This window comes from Carya illinoinensis, chromosome 4, assembly GCF_018687715.1.
Source record: "Carya illinoinensis cultivar Pawnee chromosome 4, C.illinoinensisPawnee_v1, whole genome shotgun sequence".
NCBI lineage: Eukaryota > Viridiplantae > Streptophyta > Magnoliopsida > Fagales > Juglandaceae > Carya > Carya illinoinensis.
This window is the reverse complement of record NC_056755.1, coordinates 10,703,030-10,726,922: the sequence shown is the minus strand read 5'-3', so window position 1 is coordinate 10,726,922 and position 23,893 is coordinate 10,703,030. Positions and strand designations below refer to the sequence as shown.

The 23,893-nt window shown below is 36.4% G+C and overlaps 1 protein-coding gene across 4 annotated transcripts; it reads right to left on the bottom strand.

The window, feature by feature from the left end:
- Nucleotides 1-1,673: 1,673 nt before the first annotated feature.
- On the bottom strand, nucleotides 1,674-22,068 carry LOC122307197 (E3 ubiquitin-protein ligase RKP). 4 transcript variants are annotated; one of them, XM_043119895.1, is made up of 11 exons: nucleotides 21,862-22,064; nucleotides 19,912-21,599; nucleotides 16,957-17,784; nucleotides 15,720-15,880; nucleotides 13,643-13,781; nucleotides 13,141-13,224; nucleotides 12,255-12,533; nucleotides 12,027-12,158; nucleotides 4,055-4,263; nucleotides 3,132-3,336; nucleotides 1,674-2,540 (listed from the first exon to the last, which is right to left on the bottom strand). In XM_043119895.1, exons 2-11 carry the CDS (start codon nucleotides 21,409-21,411, stop codon nucleotides 2,241-2,243), a joined length of 3,837 nt encoding a protein of 1,278 aa, XP_042975829.1. In that variant the 5' UTR covers nucleotides 21,412-21,599; nucleotides 21,862-22,064; the 3' UTR covers nucleotides 1,674-2,240. The 4 variants fall into 4 exon arrangements, 3 of the variants coding, with proteins under 3 accessions (XP_042975829.1, XP_042975831.1, XP_042975830.1); XR_006241645.1 differs by lacking the exons at nucleotides 1,674-2,540; nucleotides 3,132-3,336 and adding an exon at nucleotides 5,080-5,202 and having other exon boundaries at nucleotides 4,125-4,263; nucleotides 21,862-22,068; XM_043119897.1 differs by lacking the exons at nucleotides 1,674-2,540; nucleotides 3,132-3,336; nucleotides 4,055-4,263 and adding an exon at nucleotides 5,209-8,424 and having other exon boundaries at nucleotides 21,862-22,068.
- Nucleotides 22,069-23,893: the final 1,825 nt, after the last annotated feature.

Sequence of the window (23,893 nt, the reverse complement as noted above, 5' to 3'; positions counted from 1 at the left end):
ACGTGTACAACACGTTGCAATTCTCCTCGTCAATAACACTTATAAAAGATTATCTTTTTTATAAAAGATTAATTTCCTTATTTATTTTATTAAATTAAAAAAAAAATTATAAGCATAAGCTTACACACCATATACACATCATATATCATATTTTTTCTATTTTTTAAATTCTTTTATTTTATCAAATATTTAATATATAAATAATAAATAGAATAATTTAATTAGTTTAAAAAGACTAAACTTAAAGAAAATTTAAAAATAAAAAAATATATTATATTTAGTGTGTGGGCTTATATGCAGCAAAACTCATTAAATTAAGATTAACATTATATTCACGTTGAATTTACAAATAGAAAACAAATAATTTTTCTAGAACTGTGATACATTTCTTGAGAAACGAAACAGATATTATAAAAAATTGTGACGCACCTCGTCCTTCTTTTTATTTTTTCATCTTTTCTTATGAATCAAATATTGCTTCATTCAATAGTCAATAAATTCAATGAAAATCATATTCTTACAAATACTGATAAGCCTTCAAACTATACCGCAGAACATCCTTTTCCGCATTCACTACTAAACAAATGAGAATAAAGTTCGATAGAGGGGACCACCATTGAAGGGTATCTTCAACGAAGTGTGATGCACTTTATCCTCAATGGTTAAGTATTTGTACTTGACCGACTGGCTCCTGCCTAGGGCAGACGGGGTTGCAGGTGAGCGAATTGGCAAAAACCTACCTAGCCATGCACAAAGGCAAGGAGCGGGTAGCTAGGTTTCACCTATTATTCCGGCCCCAAACTATAGACACTTAATTTTTCTCTCTACTTATTTCCCTCTCTCCTCTCCTCTCCTTTTCTTCTCCCCCTTCCTTTCACGCATCGATGGTCATTTACCATCCTTTCTTCTCTCTCATTTATCTTTTACTCTCTCTTCTATTCGTCTTCTCCTCGTCCTTTAAACTAACTCCTCTCTCCGTTATTATGAATCACAAGTCACAACTCCCAACCAAGCCACAATTTACAAAAGTAAGACCACAACTTGCATGTTCTCTAGTTGCAACCGTGGGTTTGAAAATCTATGCAATTTGTAACTTTGTCAAGACTTTTTATTGGATTTGTGTGATTTTCTTATGTATATGCAATTTCGTTAAACTTTTTGTGAAAAATATGTTGCCGAACTGGGTGACCAGACGGTGGAAAATGGTAACCTCGTCCGTTTACAACTTTTACATGTCAAATGCCATGTTCTGATCTACTCCTAGCTGAGTGCATCCTCTACCAAGCATTTATGCATTTAACACACTAATCAACATCTTCTATCCACTCTAAGATCCACAAAATTAGAATACATCTTTTCTTTTTTTGATAAAGGGGGTGGGAAGTTTCGTTCGAATCCAGATTTTTCATTTGGATAACTGAATCATATGCCATCAGACTATTAGACTCTTGGCCTAATGTATAAGGAATCTTACAAATCAAATCATGTCATTTCAATAATATAGAATGTATATCCTCTGCCACCAACTTGCAAAAATAGAATTTTTATAACTGTAATGCTATCTTTGAGAAGCTAAGCAAATATTATGAACAATTGTAATCCACCTCATCCGTTCCTTTTCCATGTGATTTTTTTTTTTTTTTTTTTTTTGGGGGGGGGGGGGGGGGGGGGGGGGGGGGGGGGGGGGGCGCAAGAGTTTACAACTTTTACCTGTCAAATGCCATGTTCTGATCTACTCCTAGCTGAGTGCATCCTCTACTTAGCATTTATGCATTTTACACACTAATCAACATCTTTTGTCCAAATCCTAAGTAGATTTCCGAGAGAGAAACAGTGTATACACACCCTATAACATCTAATTCTGCTCTAAGATCCACAAAATTATAGGGGATCTAAATCTTACATGCATCATGCAAAGGACCATACTGATTCAGACACCTTTCTGAAATGTCTGATAATGTTTTGAGAGAGATTTTCTCGCCATTTACATCTCATATTTACAGACTAATGCTCTATAATTACCTACAAAATTCCTATAAAACTCCACAAGAATATCTCCCCCGACCACTTTGACTAGCATTGCACCAATTACTCTCAATTATAATTGCAGCAACTCAACTCTTTTCCCTAGCAAATGAGCAGAATATCTCTCCCAGGCGGGCAGCAGTTTCCCGAGTGCCACCGTTTTCAACAAGTTCTGTGTTGAAGCTTAAACAGCAACTGGCTGATTGCCAACCAACTCACAGTTCATTGGTAATACTGACAACTTCTGTGACTATTGCGTTGCAAAAGAAACATCTACGGCAATTTAAAAGATGCCTGGTTATGCAGCCAGAACAAGATATGTGAGAACAAGGCACGAACCGGGCATCTGCTTCACCTGTATAACAGATGCAGCATGTGTTATCATCCTCCTCAGTTTCTCCCCCATATCCCATGTTATCAACTACTTGCGACTCAGTCCGGCTGATAAGGATGCTCACAAAGTTCTCAAGCTGCCCAAGTCTTCCAGGATAAGCATCCCCCCGGAAAGATCCAGCCTGGAGAAAGTAAGAACGAGAGCATAAATTCCAGTTAAAACTTTCATCTTTACAGATAGAATATCTAGTTATTTCAACCAATCAAGATTGGGGTGAGCTAAAAACACAAATTGCATTATCCCACAAGCTGACAAGCAAATTCCACCCACCAATGGTCCAATATAGACATGAACAAGTTGCAAGTTTAATTCGAAGGGCTAGTGCAAATGCCTTGAAAGCTTAAGCCACGTATGTAATAATTGGGAAAACGGAATATGACAGATGTCCAAAAGACATCGAGGCTAGCAGTTATATGCCGTTGTATGGAAACACAGAATCCAGATCCACAAGTTTGGCCAATTACTAGCAGCTATTATACATTTGCAATTAATCAAATAACCATCGTAAAAGGGTTAAGGTTGGGGGCATCACCAGCATAATACTAGTAAGTTCTTGTACGAAGCGATAGCACAATAAAAGAAAAAAATGAGTCTCATAAACTGAAACAATTTTCCAGACGATGGGAAAAGATTAGGATTCATGCCAATATGAATGTACATAACCACGGGGAGAGACAGAAAGGAGGCAAGGGGGAATCAGTCAGGGACTAACCCAGTTGTAATCCAAGAGATACTGGAAACCACAATAAACAGTTTTAGGGCAGTCCATGCTTGCAAAGACACCCACAACATCATTGTGCTCCCTGCACTCTGCACCTGAACTGGCATCCAGCAAATTCAAGATGATCCCCACAAGAGGTGCCAATATCATGCCTCTGTTAACTTTTTCTAAAGAATGACCATGTCGTCTAAGCAGCCTGCAAAATTTTTTTTGATCAGTAAATAGGAATTTTATTAAATATAGGCGAAGCCAAGTACACGAAACATATACAAGAACCACACCTATGCATGACTATCTAAAGATACTAGAAAATCATGTACGTTCATGCCATTAAAGTCTATTACAATCGACCAATGGAATAATGTATGAAGAAAAAAAGTACTAATCTCGTCCATTGTCCGTTCACGATCATCAAAAATCTGACCATTCCTCTCCAGGCAATATGTTATGATAAGATATCAAGTGATCCATGAGAAGGTATTGGTGGCCCAAATATGATATTAGGTTTGGGAATGCGGCGTTCTTTAGTACGGAGCAAGAAAAAAGAGCAAAAGGGAGGCATAAAATGATGTGGGTAGAAATCAAAAGCAAAGACATGACTGTTAAACAGTAAATGGAGCAGTGGCCCTAGGTAAGGATGACTGGCATAATGGGATCCATATAGCCAACCAAAATTAGCTTGTTTTTAATCTCAGCCGAGTACATCAAGTTAAACTATAACCAATTTTACTTTGTACCAAGAAGTAACGATCAATATGTTCCATACAGTCTTAGTGTGAAAATAGACTTATTTCATACAAGTTCAAATACTGCAAGAAACAGAACAGATTCAGGCAAATTTGATTGGAAAAGGGGAGACAGATTCAGGGGGGAGAGGAACAGCACAAGCTTGTATTTAATAGCCAGGAACTTACAAGTCAAAAAACTTAGCATCTGTTGCTGAAGTTATGTGGTTCAGAATAAAGATGATCAGTTCAGTTAGCCGTCGAAGATTTGTATCAGTCCCCAACAAGAATGCTTGAGGGATTTCATGGGTACAGAATTCCAATACCCTGGTAAGATTGCATGAGAGATCAAATATGACACTGCATTTTCTTATTTGCTGAAACTCTGATACCTGCAACTGCAAGAATGTTTTACAACTATTACATGGCATGATGGAGAATGGGGGAAGAAAGGTGTTAGGAAGGCAAAATGGGGAGGGGAATGGTTCAAACAAGGAAAAAAAAAAAAAAGCACTTGCCAGCAAAATGCATATCAGTAAACCTATTATAAACTACCCTACCTGACAAAAACCTCAAAGGCATTCAGAGAATTAACCTTTTGATATACAGCACCGTTAATGACTCAATCGCATCATGTGATTTACCACAATTAATTAATCCAATCATGATAAACATACATAAACAAATGAGAAAAAGCGAAACTCCATGTCTGAGAACAGGTAAGAATTCCTTTTTTTTTTCAATAAGTAATAGAAGGTTTCACTAAAAAGGCAAAAGGCGTAGTTCAGATACACAAGTATACAAGAGGAAAACTAAATTAGAAATAGGAAAAGAAACAATAAAATCATGAAAATTCAACCCATTAAAATTAGTAGAAACTATCAAAAGGAACAAAGGATTGAAAGAAAATTCTCTGTTATCTGCTCTCGATCCTCAAAATTTCTAGCATAAAATAATTAAAGAAGATAAAATTTAAAATTTTTTAGAACTTTTGTCCATAATTAGTGTGGCAGCAGGATATTCAACCACCTTGCAACTGCACAAACCAACCCAAATACTGATTAAGCAACCACCACAACTGGAAGAACAAGGAATGTCACTCCAGGTTAATGAATATTGACCACATGAGAAAGACAGTCAATTTCAAAACAGACCTGAGCACAAGGAAATAAATGTGGAACAGCAGAAGCAAATAGATGGATCTAAAAACCTACATCCACTAGAATATTCAAATCCCTACATCACATTTATCATGCACTGACAGCTCGTCAATACACCCAGGCTGCACCATCCCATGTGTGAACCACTCACCATAGTAGAACCGTAACCCAGCCCATCTGTTTGCAAAACTAGATAATTTAGAGGCACAGTAAAGAAGAATCAAGTCCAAATATTTCACCACAATCCCACCTAGTATTCTCAGCCTATAGATTAAGCCAATCATATTAATTACTATCTAAATCACGTGAAAGGGTCAAAGAATACTATCATCATTTGAACAGTTCAGAAAATGAAAAAGGCAGTGAGTTCAAAGATCAGACAGAAGTCAATTAAACAACTGAAAAATTGTTTGAAGATATCTCATTAATAGGCCAGCTATGGGCCTAACTCTCTAACAACTATTGGAAACCTCCTACATAACAAGTCACTCCATGCCGTGTCCCCCAAACCTATTTCTTACATACAAATACACACTAATCTCCAGTATTAACCACAGCTTTGATCACTGCAGTGAATATGCACAAGGCATGTGACCAACTCCCACACATTAACCATCGTGTCAGTCACTACGGTGGGTGTGCACATCGCACACAACCTGCTCCCAACCACAAAGTGGCGTAACATCTATCACAATATATTTTGTGATAGGTATGCAAGAAGGATGGTGAATCTGTAAAACATCTCTTTCTTCATTGTGAGGTGGCAAAGTCTTATGGTATGAGGTTTTGAGTTGGACAAGTTTATATTGGGTGATGCCAAAGAAAGTTGTAGATCTTCTTGGATGTTGGAGAGGTTTTGAGGGAATTAATGTGTAGCTGCCAGATGGAATATGATTCCTTTGTGTTTGTGGTGTATTTGGCTGGAAAGGAATGAGAGATGTTTTGAAGACAGAGCGTTCTCTAGAAGAACTTTGGAATTTTTTCTTTCCTACAATGTGTTTGAGGGCTAGGATTTTTGTAAGGGATGATAATATATTCATAGAAGTATACATGAGGAACACGTAGCTAGAGGTTACAATAGAAAGTAGAAGGTCAAGGACCCTTAGCCCATTACAAACTATGGCCCCCGCCCATAAGAACAATGACTCGAAAGAAAACTTTTAACTCATCCATAGTTCTCTCTTGATCTTCGAAGCTTCTAGCATTTCTCTCCCTCCAAATACACCAACACATATACATTGGGACCATTCTACAAATTGCCGCTACCTGTGAATTCCCATGGAGTACTCTCCAGCTTGCTAGGAAATCCACCAATTTAAGAGGCATAACCCCAAGACAACCCGATTCTAGAGAAAAAATCATCCCACATGATCCTGGCCATCTCATAGTGTAAAAGCAGATGATCTACTGATTCCCCATGCTTCTTACACATACAACACCAATCCATCACAATTACCCGTCGTTTCCTCATATTATCTGCAGTAAGGATCTTGTCCAAGGATGCTGTCCAACAAAAAAAGCTGCTTTTGAAGGAGCTTTCGTCTGCCATATGCTCTTCCACGGGAACATAGTCCTTCTAGGGCTCATTAGCACTTGATAAAATGAACTAACAGAGAAAATACCTTTCTTGGAAAGGCTCCAGTGCACCTTGTCTCTGGTACCCCCTGAAATACTTATGGAATACAATGCCGCAAAGAACTCCGTAATAGACTCCAATTCTCAATCTTGGGCTGCCCTATTGAAATCAATATTCCATTGAGGGGAACCATTTGAAAAGGCCAAAAGATAGGCAATCGTTGCATCCTTTTCTCTAACGAGCTCAAAGATAGCAGGGAAGGTGTCTCGAAGACGATGGGTACCACACTTGTCATACCAAAAATTGACACGAGTCATCGCCCACAACAAAATGTTCATGTCCTCGAAAGGACTCCCAAAGGCTCCTAATGTATTTCCACAACCCCACTTCATGCGTACCTCGTACCTCATTCGAGCACCATCCTCGCAAAGCCTCCCCGAACTGTGAATCAATAACAGACTTCCATAAGGCCTCACTTTCATGTTGGTACCTCCACAACCATTTACTCAAAAGAACTTGATTGAATTTCTTCAAGTGACAAATCCCCAAACCTCCCCCAGAAATTGGGGTACAAACCGTTGACCAATTAACCAGGTGGAATTTGAACTCTTCCCCCAATCCACTCCACAAGAAATCCCTTTGTAACTTCTCAATGCAATTAGCCACCTTTGTGAGAAGCAGGAACAATGACAAAAAATAGATGGGAAAGTTTGAAAGAGTGCTTTTAATCAATTCAGCCTACCACCTTTCAACAAGTACAGCCTCTTCCAAGAAGCAGCCAATCTGCACTCCACCTTTTCGATCACATCATTCCAAATCCTTTTAGATTTAAAGGTGGCACCCAAAGGTAAGCCAAGATACTCCACAGGAAGAGAAGATATCCTGCACCCCAAGATTGTAGCTAAATTCTCCGCTTTGAGAACAACCCCCACTGGCACTAATTCGGACTTTGCAAGGTTGATACTCAGGCCTGAAACAACTGCAAAACAAAGGAGTAGTGCCCTCAAGGCTTGAACATGTCCAAGGTGTGCTCTACAAAAGATGAGTGTGTCATCGGCAAATAGCAAGTGCGAAATGTTGAGATCGCCATTCCCCACCGGAAATCCCTAGAGTAAACCCCCGTCCACCAGGCCCTCAATCATCTTATTGAGAGATTCCATGACAAATAAAAAAAGAAAAGGAGAAAGTGGATCTCCCTAACTCAAACCGCAAGAGGAGTTGAAGAAACCCACCGGTGAATCGTTCTCTTATATAAAGCTAAAGCATTCTCTTTGTAAAAAATTGTGCCACCTCAGCATTCACTCAATTAATTTTATTACTTTACTATTTTCAATTTGATTTTGCTTCACCATTTTCATTTTCCACTTACAATTTTCAGCCCCTTCAATCTCAGTCTGATCAATTCCTTTTGTTTTAATTACAACACTAAACCCAACACTTGCTCTTCCTTTCTCTCAAGTTTTTTTTTTTTTTTATAATTAAGAAGATATTTTATTACCAAGAATAGGCACAGCCCAAGTACACAGGAAGTATACAAAGAAAATACCTACTACACTCTAAGCAGGAAAAAAGACTAAAACAGATTCAGTACATTATCTTCATCCCTTACAAAAATCCTAGTCCACAAACACAACGTAGAGAAAAAAAAAGATCTCCGAGAGAACGCTCTTTGTCTTCAAAACATCTCTCATTCCTTTCCAGTCAAATACACCACAAACACAAGGGAATCATATTCCATCTGGCAGCTACACATTTCCTTCCCTCAAAGCCTCTCCAACATGCAAGAAGATCTACAACTTTCTTTGGCATCACCCAATATAAACCTGTCCAACTCAAAACCTCATACCATAAAGACTTTGCCACCTCACAATGAAGAAAGAGATTAGTTACAGATTCACCATCCTTCTTGCACATGACACAGCAATCAGCAATGCATCAATGGTCTAAAAAAATTAGCCACAAGTAATTTACAGATTCACCATCCTTCTCTCAAGTAAATATATCCGTTCAAGTTCCAGCCAGCTAATTTTATTGTGCATCAATGGTCTAAAAAAATTAGCCACATCTCTTCACTTTCCGTTCATGTCTCTTACAATTCCCCATCTCATCATGCCTTTGGTTTCATCTCTTACAATTCTCCACCAGTTTTTCACATGGGCTGGTATCTATTTGTTGTTTAATTTATTGCACTACTTATTTCTCCTATAATAGAGAGGTTGTCGCTGATGCTCACAAACCATCCAGTTTTCTATACTGCTGTTCCTTCTGTGGCATGACTGATGAGAAAGAGAGAGAGAATACGGAGAGAGGGACCAATGTGAGAGAGAGAGAGAGAGAGAGAGAGAGAGAGAGAGATGTCTCTTACCAAGATGGGTGGCAAGTGGTGGTGCAGCAGGGCTTCTTGGTGGAGCAACATTGGCAGCATGGAATGCTAGGTGCAGAGGTGCAGTAGCAGCAGAGCTTGGGACGCGGTGGAAAGGTGGGAAGGGGGGGGGAGGAGAGAGAGAGAGAGAGAGAGAGAGAGAGAGGGTTGGTATTTTTTATATTCATAATGCTCAACCCTCTGTGCTTGTTTAACATGTAACTTGCAGGCGATGATGGGGAGGTTGTGGAAGTTGCAAGTTCTGCTATGGTTACATTAAATAGGACTTACAGGATTCCTTCCCTGTTGAATGGTTGTCCTCCTTATGGGCACAATTCTAATTGAATGGTTGTTTCCAATGTCCCAAATTGTAAGACACTGAGCTACTTGAGACGTTGGAAAGTGAAGAGAGCAATTGGGGGAGATGGAGGAAGATGGAAAAACCAGAGTTGGGAAATCTTGAAATGACGCACAGTTTGATTTTTCTTTTTTGCCTTTTTTCTCTGGGCTGGGTTTTATGTATTTAAAAGGCTGAGTAAGCAGAAAAAATCGATGCAAATATAGCCCTTGGTACAAAGAAATTATTTTTACTTCTTTAAACCTAATTTATTGGTACAAAACAAGAATTAAAATCTTAATTTTTTTTGTTTGTACCTATCTATATAAATGGTGCAATCTTATTCAATAATTTGCCCATGCAGTGCACAACTAGTTACTATGTATAATTGAGACCAAAAAAATGTGTCTGCTGTGATGGAAAGATGTCGGCCTCGTTTGTTTTCACAAATGAGAAGAGATGAGAGTTGAGATAAAAGTTGAAAGTTGAAAGTTAAATAAACTATTGTTAGAATATATTTTTTTAATATTATTTTTGTTTTAGAATTTAAAAAAATTGAATTGTTTATTTTATTTTGTATGAAAATTTGGGAAAGTTGTAATAATTAGATGAGAATAGATGAGATGAGAATGGTTGTGAAAACAAACGAGGCCTTAAGATTCAAAAATTAGGGAAAATTGTGTATCACAGGGAGATTTGGGATAGATGGTCCAATTGAGTTCATCTGGGGATTTATTTTTCCAGCACATTTATCAAATGTGTTGGCGAGTTCATCTGAACCTTACAACAGGCCACCACTACTAAGCTTATGGGAAGAGATTCTGGTGGGAGAGTGTCATTTTGCTTCTGATCACTTGACTATTTGATCATATCCTACTTTTGAGGTTCTAATTTAGTCATGCACTCAAAAAGCATGTGAAAATACTAAAATATACATTCATCTTATCCATGTGTTAGTTCAAATCATTATTGCGGATGTGGGGACTGATACAAAGGAGTCCTCAAGCATTATTGTGGATGTGGAAGGGTGATGTGAGAGGGGGGTATGGTGTGGGTTTATGGAAGTTTATTAGGAGGGGGTGGTTATGTTTTGAAAAACATATTCGATTTGTAGTTGGAGAAGGCAATCGAATCAATTTTTGGCAGGACGTGTGGTGTGGAGATCATGCATTGAAAAGAGCTTTTTCGGCTCTTTATCGTATTGTTGCTAATAGGGAGGCTTCAGTGGCAAATATGCTGTTATTCTCTCATGGTTCTCATCAGTGGAATATTCTTTTTAACAAAAATTTTCACGATTGGGAATTATCTATTGTATCAGATTTTCTCAGCCTCCTATACTCCATGGGGACTCCTATGGCACAGTGTGATCGTTTGAAGTGGAGGTCTAATAATCACAAGAAATGTACTGTTAAGGCATCTTATAAAATTTTGTCAACAAAAGATCATCCGCCGTTTCCTTGGAAGAACATTTGGAGGTCTCGTGTGCCTTCTAAAGTAGCCTTCCTTGTATGGAATGCCACTCTTGGGAAGATCTTGACCACAGATAATCTGAGGAAGACAGGGTGTGTAGTAATGGATTGGTGTTATGTGTGTAAAAAGAATGAAAAATCTGTGGATCACCTCCTACTACACTTTGGAGTTACAAGGGAGTTGTGGGATGAGATTTTTCGAAGGGTTGATGTTGCTTGGGTTATGCCTTCAAGTGTGGTGGATTTGTTGGGTTGTTGAAGAAAGATGCAAGGCTGCCATCAAGTTGATGGCAATAGAGTGGAAGATGATCCCGTTGTTTATCATGTGGTGTATTTGGTCGGAAAAGAATGCACGCTGCTTTGAAGACAAGGAATGCACTATGGCAGAGTTGAAGAACTTTTTTCTCCACACTTTACTGCTTTGGTTTTCCACTGTTGTACTAAACGGGGACAATGTTTATGATTTCCTATCTTTAATTCATCGCTCCTAAAATATATTTAGGTGTTCTTATATATACTTCCTGTGTACACGGGCTATGCCTATTTCATTCAGATCAATAATATTTATCTCTTACTTATAAAAAAAAAATGTGTTAGTTCAATTCCGACATTGCAATGCTGTCACTTTATACTTTGCACAGCACATCCCAGCACTAAAAACAGGCCAAGTAACGGGAAAAGGGACAAGAAAAATGGACAAACATGATTACCGTAGGTTACCCAGGTTTACACTGTGGTTCCAATTAGTCAATGCTGAGTGAAATCCAGATGAACGTTAGTTCCAGGTTTACAATTTGATTTTTAAAAAAAGAACTCATTATGCTAAACAGCAGTGAAACCAACACCAACATCCCCAGAGCATTTTGCTACCTTGGTCATTACGTATGTATTATCATCATTGACCAAATTAACTCAAAAGATAGGGATCAGCTGCAGCACTCCTAATCCACTTAATATCTACTTCTTCCATTTGTCTTAGATCCTCCAAAAAACATTCTTAACATTCTCATCTCACAGTGCACCCATCCCCTCTCCCCCCGGGGATGGTTGTTTTTAAAGTCCTTCCACAGTTACTGTGGTGCTCCCACACTGTTATCAGAAGTTCTTTATCATGGCATGTTGTGTGAAATGAGAAGAAAATACCCTCCTCAATAATAAACAGGTTGTGTAACAAACACAAAAAAAAAAAAAAAAAAAAAAAATTAATATGATTGAGAAAAGAAAGTCACATTTCCATAGGAACCAGATTACCCATACCTGGAATTTTTCTTGCATTTCACGCATGGAAACTGAGAATTCAGTCATTGTCCAACTGAGAGTATTAAATAGGCGGTTGAGGAAAGCCGAGAACAGATCTTTGTCATTGATGCAAGCTTCCCGTAGCAATCTCTTCGAGAATGAAAAGGCCAAACAGCAAAAACTGGTCAGAAGTGACTCTAATGGGTAACTGAAAAGTCATATATCAAAAAAGGGGTAACTATTCACCTGGAAAACCACAGATGATGATGATTCCCCATGCTTGGAAGAACCAAATCCAGAACCCCTACATAATCGCAGAAGAATGTTGGTTACTGGGATCCAGGATCTCTGATCAAATGCTGAAATCAATGCTGTTGGCAAGATGTGTATTGCTGCTTCATTGCTCTCAAAAGCTGCCAAATATTCCTTGTACTGTATCAAGACCGATATGGACTGGAGGAGAAGATCCTTAAGATCTGCACTTGATATCCTTGGGTCATTGAAATGGACTACTACAAAGGTAACCTGGTCCACAAAACATCTCATATAAACTTAATTGACTCACATTATTGAATACATTAAACATTCTGAATAAAGAAAACATCGTGAATCTGTCACCTGAGCAAAAGGCCCGAGTAATAAGTATGATATATACTAGGAAGTCAGTGCATCATGTGTCATAATAATTCAAAAACTACATGTAAGCAGGTCAAAATATACCATGCCTATGGTTTCAAAACCTTGTTATGAAAATTTAGAAGCTTCATAAAATTTGGTCACTTTTTAGGATATGAACACGCAAAAATATACCATGCCTATGGTTTCAAAACCTTGTTATGAAAATTTAGAAGCTTCATAAAATTTGGTCACTTTTTAGGATATGAACACGCAAAAGTATGTGTTAAAAGGCTTTTTACAAGACAGTGAAACCTGTACTTGTTTATATCATTAGTATTATATTATTTTAAATAAGAAAGAACAATTTTAATTGATAATCAATCATGTTGCAGATATCAAGAGGTTTGACAACCAAGATCATACACCACTGTCATGCCAAATTATACAAGGAAGAAGAAGAAGAAGAAGAAGAAGAAGAAGAAGAAGAAGAAGAAGATTAACAGATGAGACATACAAATGAAGCAAGTCCCTGCTTGACAAATATCGCAGGTGCAACAAACGGAGGATCACTCTTCCGCAACACATGAAAGCAGTCAACCTGCATAGAGAATAGCAATTGATAATAAGGTTAATGGAAACAAAATATCATCAACTCTACACGTGCAGAGTGCTTGAGTGAAAACTAAAATGAAGCAAATACAAATGTTATCAGCAAAATTTCTCATTAAATGTTAATACTACTTGCCATATGTGGTATGTCTAAATCCTTTGACATAACACAAGCCTTTTTCTTCTTTTTGAGTCATAAAATGGCAACTCACACATTCAACAATGGCTCAAGACAAATCAAATGTACTGCTAGAAGAAAAAATATATATTTGAAAAAATATATCAATAATGTACTATATGTGTGGGTGATGAACAAGGAAACAAGTTATGCATACTCTATGCAATACCTATATCTGTGATATAACATGATTTTACCAAATTTCATGCTGAATAAAGATGTTATATACCAGAGTTTCCAGATAAAATTCAGGGATGTAAAAGAACAAGGAATCCACTTTGCTAAGAACCAGAAGCAATTGGACAATCCACATGCACATTGCATACATCCCTCTCTGCTTCCATTGAGAAAAAAGAGAGATGCGATACCTGTAAACCATAGAAGTATATTAGAAACTAAGGGTACAAATGCAAACCAAGTTTTTCAAATCACAAGGTGAGCTGTCACTTTCCTAAAAATCTTTATATAAATATATATATATTTTTTTTTTGATTGGTAAAAATTTATATTGATCAAAAGGTGTGTATATATATATAATAAGTTTTATTAACAAAAGTTAAGAAGGAAAATTATCAATGCATGTAAGGACCTTATCGTCCCCGACAAAGCTCTGATGGCCATAAATAACCCAAGCAAAATCAATGGCGTAGAAAACTACAAACATTTAATGAAAAGGCCAAGCGCATGTCCATCTAAAACATACTTATAAAAAAAATGTCCATCTAAAACTACAAACATTGAAATTATTGCAAATTACCTATTAACACTGCAGCTAAATTAAGAGGCCTAGATTCAAACAAACGGCAGCCACAACTGAACAGGAAGATATAAAATACAACAGAATAAAGATGTGAAGTATCAGCACATTCCAGAAATTGGCTGCACTTTTGTTTAAAGGATAAAGGCCATCTAGAAAACAACCTATGTCAACATCACCATCTTTATCAAGACAGCATAATCAAAAGTATGTCCATTATGGTATAGTAGGGTAGGTTTGGCAGCTAAGATGAGATACAAAATTCTCATATCATCTCATCATTACAACCTTTTCAAATTCTAACATAAAATATAATAAACCATTCAACTTTTTCAAATCCCAAAACAATAATAATATTAAAAATAATATTTTATTCAACTTTCATCTAAAACCAAAAATTCTCATCTCACCGTCCAAACCTATCCTTAAGAGTCTCAACATTATGGTGGTGAGGCCTAACCAGTATATGAACCCATATCAGCTCGACTGATGTTGAACTTTTTTTTTGAGAGACTGATGTTGAACTTCACCAACAGATATTAATAAGGGGGGAAAAGAATTTTTTATGGGTAATAAGGGGGAAACAAAGAAATTGTGGAACATATAATAATTCTTGAACTTTTTTAACTTCATATGCCCAATTAGGAGAAGGAAAGATAGGAGAGATGCAGGTATTTAATGTGGATAATTCCCAGCTACAACTTATTAGGCCTGTGCTCCAACTCCTTCTGTTGGAGTCCAAATCGTATTCCGACTCCGATTCCAAAAGGAATCGGAGTTCAACTCCGATCAGAACTCCGAACTCCGACTTCTGATCGTGGTCGGAATTCCGACTTCTGATCGGAACTCTGACTTCTAAATGGGCACAATTGGGCCCATTCCGAACCCTAAATAAATAATAATAAATATAATTCATGTAAATACATAATTCAAAAAGTCCTAAACAATTGATAATAGAAATAACAGTCCATTTCAAAGTTTGATTAAAGAAAGAAATAAAATTATGAAGGGAACGAAGGATTTCCAAAGAAAGAAAGCAATGGTGCCTGGTGGTGTGCAAAATGGCGTTGTTCTAGTCACTCAGTTGAAAAAAATCCAGATGCAAAACGGCATCTGGATTTTTTTTTTTTTAAAGTCGGACAGAGTCTAAATTACTCCGATTCTGACTCCGATTTCCGAACACCCCGATTCAGTCGGAATCAGAGGGGCCAGAAATTTGCATACCCCTACAACTTATCAATAGTTGCACACCAAAATGAGTACAGACATAGCCACAAATACAAGTCAAGCATAAGGCTTATGCTTTACTTGCAGTATCAATTTATAGCCTATACTTAAAAAGATGTGGAAATCTTAATGTCTTAATGTGGCCATGACCAGGAAAACATTACTAAACTAAACAGATTTGTTTTCCTTTCTTTTCTTTCTTTTTTTTTTTTTGTGGTTTGTGGGGGGGGGGGGGGGGGTGTTTGGGTGGTGGATAAGGGAAGTGAAAAATAAACACAAGCCAAATTGAACTTCCACAAAGATCTCCTCATGCTCATCTTACCATGTACAATGTCTTACGGAATCAATAACTTCTTCACGATAACAATTGCGGGCTTCTTTCAAACGCTTTAATTGCTCACTGCAAGTTCCTTCTCTTATCTGTTTATCAGTTTCATCCAGCACAGAGATTGACTGGGACTGATGAGACATGTAATATGATGCCTACAATCCCAAAAATTTACTTCAGATAATTTGAAGTATTTCAAAGCAATCAAGGAATGCAAAAAATACAAGTGAGATTATTCAGTAGCAGGTTGGTGCACATGCATGAAAGGTCTTGGGTAGTGTATGTAACGCCTCAAGGAAAGCCTAACCCACATCTGGGCCACTCCAAAAGGACTAGTCATTGGTACAATTGGAGCCCCATCCAAATCATTATAAAGAGCAAAACATTCTCCCTCCCAAGCAATATGGGATCACATACACCATCTATACCCATAAGGTATCACAGTGTACATGACTGAAAATGCTTTAAAAAAGGGAATATTTCTTTTTCTATCAGTAAATAAGACTTTTATTGATGAGAAATAGGCATAACCCAAGTACACAGTAGGTAAACAAACAGCATACACATAGTTACATAAAAAGGAGCTAGCAAGAGATACAAGAAAGTCATTGAAGCAAGCTCCATTAAGAATACAAGAAGATGCCCAAGTACACAGGATATATACAAGTTACAAGAGCAACGTCTAAGCATATAAAAAAGGGAATATGCAGTTAGTAAATTGGGAAAAAAAAAAAAAAAGTGCTCAAATCAAGAAACACTGCAAATAAAGGTAGTTTCACCTATGAGCACAGATCAACAAAAAGTCAGTTTCACCTATGAGCAACACCACTTATTACAAAGGTATAACCACCATATAAAGGCACTCTGAATCAAACAAATCACCATGTTAATCTCAACACCAGTAATTCTTTTATAAATAATGCAGACATATGTAAGATAGCATAAAAATGGAAATAAATAATCCAGTTACGCACAATTTTCCAGACTGATCAAACAACCATGCAAAAGGTAAAGTTGAGCATGTGGAAGAATAGAAACCTTAAGATGTGGCCATGATGTTTCTAACTTTGCAACAATAGAAACCTTTAAGATCAGACAAACTTGAGCATGTTTTTATATAAGTAATGCAGTCTGCGGATGCTACTTACAAAAAAAATGCAGATGCTACATTTACAATGAACAATAAAACTCGTGCATCATTTAAAAAGGAAATTTTCCCTGGTGTCCTTACCTGCTTAAAGTTTGGTGCAAGACCTATATGATACAACAGCAGCAAAGCATCTAGAAGTTCTTCTTCTTGTAGCATAGCTGAAGAAACATCATTCTCCCGGGGTACAATCACTACATGTTGGACCGGACGAATACTGAATTCAGATTCAGATTGATCACTGGAGCTAGGTTTATCCACTATCTCATCAGTCAAACTTCCAGCACTACATTCTGCAGCAACATGAGCAGATCTCTCTGGAATATGGTTGCAATGGCCTGGAGAACTTTTGGCTGTATATCTAATTGGATCCTTTGAGATTCTAGTGAAGTCATCATAACTTGAACTTGAACAGCAACATGGCTTCTGCCGGGTTGAATGAGTAACTCTGGTTTCTTCGTCATCCATACAGCCTTCCTCCCACCTGATCACTTCTGCTTCCTCACTATTTGAAGGGTTTGAATTCAATAGATGACTGAATGATCCTCCAAGCCTAGATATGTCAGTTCGATGAGGATCATTTTTTAAAAATAAGTACATAGGAAAACTTCGCTGACCACCCCTGTGAAGAAAACCAATATTGAGGTCAACCATTTCACAGCTCTTCAACCAGCCACAGATATCCCTCATGCCAAATCCTTCAGATAGGAAATGAAGGATAACTGTGAACAAAGAAACAAGAACAGAATTGCTTGAAACTCCAGGTGGCAGTACATTATGATCTGCACCTCTTTTCTTTAATAAAAGATTCTGTACAAATGTCCTAAACACTGAACCAGGCAACTGAGGAGGTGTTAGAGGTGGTATGAATTGAATGACCAAGCGACAGAGGTCCCTATGCTTCTCTTCTATCTGCAAATAAAATAGGTGCCTTTCAGTTATGAATTAGTATGAAAAATTGTCAAGCTAGAATCCAAACAAATTAATCCACATAATGTTGCACCTGAATATGCCTTAGAAGAATAAAATTCAAGGGAACCCATGCATACAAGTAGTCAATATTGAATATTTCGCACCACAATGTCAAGCCTCAATAAACTCTTGTATAAAGAACTTAGAGAATACAGATAAATGATGATAACTTAACTTTATTCAGAAAATTCCATATATATAAACATTTAACTGATCTGCGTCCCTCAAATAACATCAGTTTGTGGCCAGTTCAGACTAATGCCTTTTTCTTGCCTTGATAATTAGTTCAGACCAAGGTCACACAGCAGGAAGAGGAATTCTTCATTCAAGCCAAAGACTAAATTAGAAGGTGAGCTAAACATATGCTATTTTAATATGAAACTAATTAACTTTGCAGTGATGTGAAACAAAGATCCGATACATTAGTAATTGTTGATGGTTTGGATGAGAACGAAAACAAATTTGACAAAAGAAGCTATGAAGCATGAGCTCATTTAAACCTGGACGAGAGACGCTTTGAAGCATGAGCTCATTTAAACCTTTTTACTCTCTTGCAATTTTCATCTACATATTTCCTTCCAATCTTTGATATGATTATCAGCTTACTTTTGGTAAGCATTCAACATTCCAGGGATGATTTAAGCGAAAGACCAACTCGGTCAGAGAGCTCAGCTGTTTTATTTTTTGGTATTTCAAGGCTACATGTTTTATATCACTTTGTATCATCCATTTTATATGACTAATTTTCCACCAAAAAATCAATTAATAGGTCAAACAAGTATCTCCATTCACTTTGCCTGCATAAAAATATGTTACCAATTCAACTTATAAGGCAGCCACACCGCACATTATTAGCCCATAAACTTGTGCATTTATTTCATGATCGGTTATTCATGAAAAAGTTCTATAAAAGTGCCAATTGAATAAGGCTTGGTTAGGATAGAAAGATGCTTCCATCTCATCCCATCTCAATATCCAAACACCACAAACACAAACACTTTTCAATTTCAAATCTTTTAACTTTTTCATCTAATCATTACCCAATTATTACAACTTTCCCAAACTTACAAACAAAACACAAAAAATAATTCAACTTTTTCAAATCCCAAAACAAAAATAATCTTAAAAAATTATATTCTAACAATATTTTAACTTTATAATATTTTTAAACTTTTTCTATCCTTTCCCAAAACCCTATAAAACATTTTAACTCAAACAATTTCACTACTATTCACAAATCATCTCAACTCGTCTCATCTCAACTCACTATCCAAACCAACCTTAGATAATGATGCTAAATTCAAGAATGCTATTATAATAGAAGATCTTTACCCACTTTTTTCGAATCATGAACAGTTGAGTACTTTATCTATTTGTTGTTGAACTATTATGTGCTTACTTCTACGGCATGTTATGAGGAAAAAAACGACAATTCTGTTTTAGATTTCCTTTTATTCTTGGAAAGTAGCAGGTATTTCCTTTGTATACGTCCTGTGTATTTGGACTTATGCCTATTTCTTGGGAATAAAATCTTTTATTACTTAAAATAAAAAATAAAATAAAATAAAATAAACCAACAATTCCATATAAGTGCAAGCTAAATCAGACGATGAGAACTGACTTAAGGATGTTATCATAGTACAATATTCTTACAGGATTTCCTTTTCAATTATGAACCACTGGGTTGTTCACATGCATGGTGCTAACTAATTTTTACTGCCACTATAATTGACAATACCGCTTAAAAAATGTAGCCAACAATATAAATTTGAGAATGGGAATAAATGTTAATACAACTACTAATGTGGTTACCCCAACTATATTCTAGCTGGCTTTTTTTGGGTAAAGTATCCCTGTGTACTTGCGTTGTACCTTTTGTGCCTATCAATAAAGATTTGATACTATTTAAAAAATCTATATCTGGCTTTCTTCTATGCTTGGAATCATATGATCAGTGCTTTAAAAAGAATTATTCTCCTTTCTAACACCATTTTTCACATCTTTTATTAAGGATAACTGGAACACTCTTAGACTTATAGTTATAATGAAAATATATATTAAATGCACCTTATTGATTGCTTTGGACAAAGCGGTAGTTGTCAAGATCATGCCACTCTCATGGGAAACATCTTCACATGAACCAGGCCACCATACAGAAGGCATCAGACATTCAAGATCCTGTTTGTTTGGGGACTTCTGTGACAAAAATCCTTCAAACAAGAATTCAAAATCTGATGACTTCCACCACAGCACCATCAATTCTTCTCGTCTTAAGATATGACATGCCAATGCAAGATAAGAATATGATCCTGAAAATGGGCACTCAGTGAGAACCAAGGACCTCGTTTTGCAGCCACATGAAAGGGCATTTATCAGGTGCTCAAATAACAAATGGGATCCTTCAAATTTTAGAAAGACATCGACCGCTTTATCCAAGCTTGAATAGTCATGTGGTGCCTGCACTCTAAACACTTCCATCATGAGTGACAGAAATGGACCCCAGCCTATATACTCCACACTCCCAGCATCAGTTTCAAGTAAATGGAAAAATTCCTCACATATCCCATGAGATACTGTATCAAAAAGTTCTTCAAATGAAACAAGTGTCTTCAATCTCCTCAATTTCTCAATAGAATAATGCTCATCCCGTCCCAAACTTTGCATATCCAAAAGCCTTGACAAGCACCTCAGCAACTGAGTAGCAAATAAAGTGACGGACGATGGTGATTGAATGGGGAGATAGCCTTCAATAGGGTACTTAAATGGTCGGGACCCAAAGTTTAATTCACATCTTTCACCTTGAGAAAGAGAAATTGCTGGATAATACCCACATTCGGGCCCTATCTTGCGAATCTCATGAAACGCCACTCCAAGTGAGATGCCATTTCGATAGAAAGAGATCTGATCACAATCCAAATCTATGCAGCATCCAATGACATCACCAACAACCCACGACTGACCATATGACTCAGCTTCCTTATTCCATTTCTTCTCCCTCCTTCCATCAAATGCATACGAATCTTCAGCATCACCTACACCCTTGTGGTCAGTGAAAGGACAAGAAAGAGTTACCCATCCAAGCTGCTGTATACCTGATGTTTCTAAAATAACCTCATACATCCATTTCCCTTTCCAAACACAGGCATTAGCCCTGGCACTACTGAACCTTGCTATACTCTCTACAAGCAACGGTGGCTTGATGATTCTTATATCACCACAAATGCTGATATCTTCAAGAACAACAACATTGGGACCGCAACCATTATCATATATACAAAGTCCATTCATATTTCTAATCAAAGAACCCAAGTTCACATGGAAGTTTGAGAATTCATTCTTTATGATAGAGCGAACAAAATTACTGTCAACTGGTATGTTCAATGGACAAATTGATTTGTTAGGTAGACCAAATACATATTCAAGAGTTCGCTCCACAGATTGGTGACAAAAATCATCGCAGTATGAAACAAGCCGGGTTTTTGACGAATTCTCTGTACCATCCTCACCATTCAATATTACAGCCAAACCAGAAGAAAGCCCACCAATCCGGAGGCCGTCTTCGGCCATTAGCAATATATAAAATCACTATCCCCTTCAATTGATGACCCAGCACCGGACCAAATGCTTTCAAAATTCAGATACACTCGCAGAGATATCGGTCCTTTCTAAAGCAATTTGACCACTGGAGCCTGAAGTTCCCAAGTCACAGTGCATGACTATATGACGAAAACAATCTACATAGAACTGTTTGGTGGCTGGAAAAAGCAGAGGAGAAAAAAATTAAAGCAGCAGCATGCACAGTTCAATACATAAAACTTTTTAATCGTTACAATGACTAAGCTAAGTTAACTAGGAAGCTCCACCCCACCCCTCCCCCCCTCCTCCCCGCGGGCGCACCGACCCGAGGCGCCAGACAAACAGTACATGCAATGATTTTTCTCACCCATTCCTTCTTCCTTTAGTTCCCTCAGCAAGCAAACAGAAATCGAAATGAATCGAACAAATTAAAGAACTTACAGGTGTTTGTTTTGTTTTTCGTCTCTTGTGGCTTCAGAACTGAGAAGACGGCGGAGAAGGAGCCATGCTAGGGCTTTACAGGAGCCGTTGATTGACAGAGAGAGGGAGGGGAGAGAGAGAGAAGGGGGTGTTTATGCCTTTGTAAGTTCTGGACTTTCTTTAGCGTTTGGCCAACGGGCCAAGAGTTTGGGAGAGATTTGAAGGAACCGAACCCCAGAGCAGCCGCTCCTTACCCCGACCAGATCGACCCCACCAGGAAGAAATTTACCGACACGTGTCCGTCGCCTGTGGGCTTCTGGGTTGCTGACGTGGTACAAACCGCACCCTCTGGTTTTCGTTTCTTTTAAATTTTTTATTCTGTTTTTTGGTTTCCCTGTAACTCGGTCAACCATCTCTCTCTGACTCTGATCTGAGAGTTTTTGAAGTGTGCTTCTCAGACTGGGAGCAAGGTTTTTTTGGACACGTGTCTTGCTGAGACTCCGTTGATATTGCCTCTGATTATCTTTAATGGGATTGTGTTCATTTACCCGGTTTAGATTGAGAGTTGAGATGAGATAATTTTAAATAAAAGATAAAAATTAAATAAAATATTATTATTATTTAAAAATTTAAAAAAACTAAATTATTTATTATATTTTTGTATAAAAATTTGAAAAAATTGTAATTATAAGATAAAGTGAAACCACTTTCCAATCCAAATAATGAGTAAAACTCGGTGTCTTAGCATATCATTTATATAGTTAGACTCAATGTAATTTTAAGAAAATTAAAATACCAATTATTTTCTTAGCATAAACTTACACGACAATAATATGCTGATTGTGTTAAAAAAAAGGCTCGGTTTGGATTTGAGGCCTGGTTTGAATATTTTAGATTATTTTTCAAGCTTTATGGTTTGATAATTGTCTATAATCATTTTTTCAATTGATAAATGATATTATCTTTTCTACAAAAAAATTTAAAAAAAATCTCTTAAATTTATCTCAACTCATTTTATCTAATCATTATAATTTTTTCAAATTCTTTCACAGAATATAATAAATAATTCAACTTTTTTAAATTTTAAAATAATAATAATATTAAAAAAAATTAACAATATTTTATTCAACTTTCATCTTAATTCATTTCATCTCAACTCACTGTCTAAACTTTCAATAAGACTTTTAAATATATTTTTCTCTATAAATAATATAATCTTATTATCTACCTGAACACAAAACGGACCATGTATATTATTAAAAATTCTATTTATAAATGAGAAATAATAAATTTAGTCTTAGAATATGCAAATTCAATACAATCATTTTGAAAATAATATGTAAATATAGATCTACATAAAAAAATATTTTTTTAATGATGGAATCTATTTTTTATATAATTATATCTGACATTATTCTTTATAAATAGATGTAGATAACATATATAATAAAGTGCTTATATAATATAATTTGATTTAAAAAATCAATTTTAAAATTTAAATATTATCAATTAAATATCATCATTTAAATCGATTGTATGCTCTACACATCGACTTGAGAATAGAATAACGTATTTATTATAATTTTAAAAACATTAAAATACAAATATTTTTTATATTAATATAATAAATTCCGATATTTATAGCCTATCTAGTACACCAATAAACCAATAAACAAACTTACATTTTAAAATATGATATTATATTATGTAAATAGAAGGCTATGTTAGTTTTGTAAAGAAATTTTATAAAAAGAAATTTATAAATTAATGTGATTTATATAATATATTATATCTATTTTATAATAAAAATAATTTTATAATTTAAGATTTTATATTAAATTATATCTATTTATAAATTTATTGAAATCTCTATGTGTCTAAACTATTTCTAGAATTTTTATATTTAAAAATTTTAAATACTTGAATTTATCTATGCGTGTAGATTGAAAAGCCTGTGAGTGAATACACCCAATTAACCCCTCACCCACCTCTCCTCGAGGGTTGAATTTTTGTTGGCCGGGGGGTTCCTATTGAGTCGATGACACTACAGTAC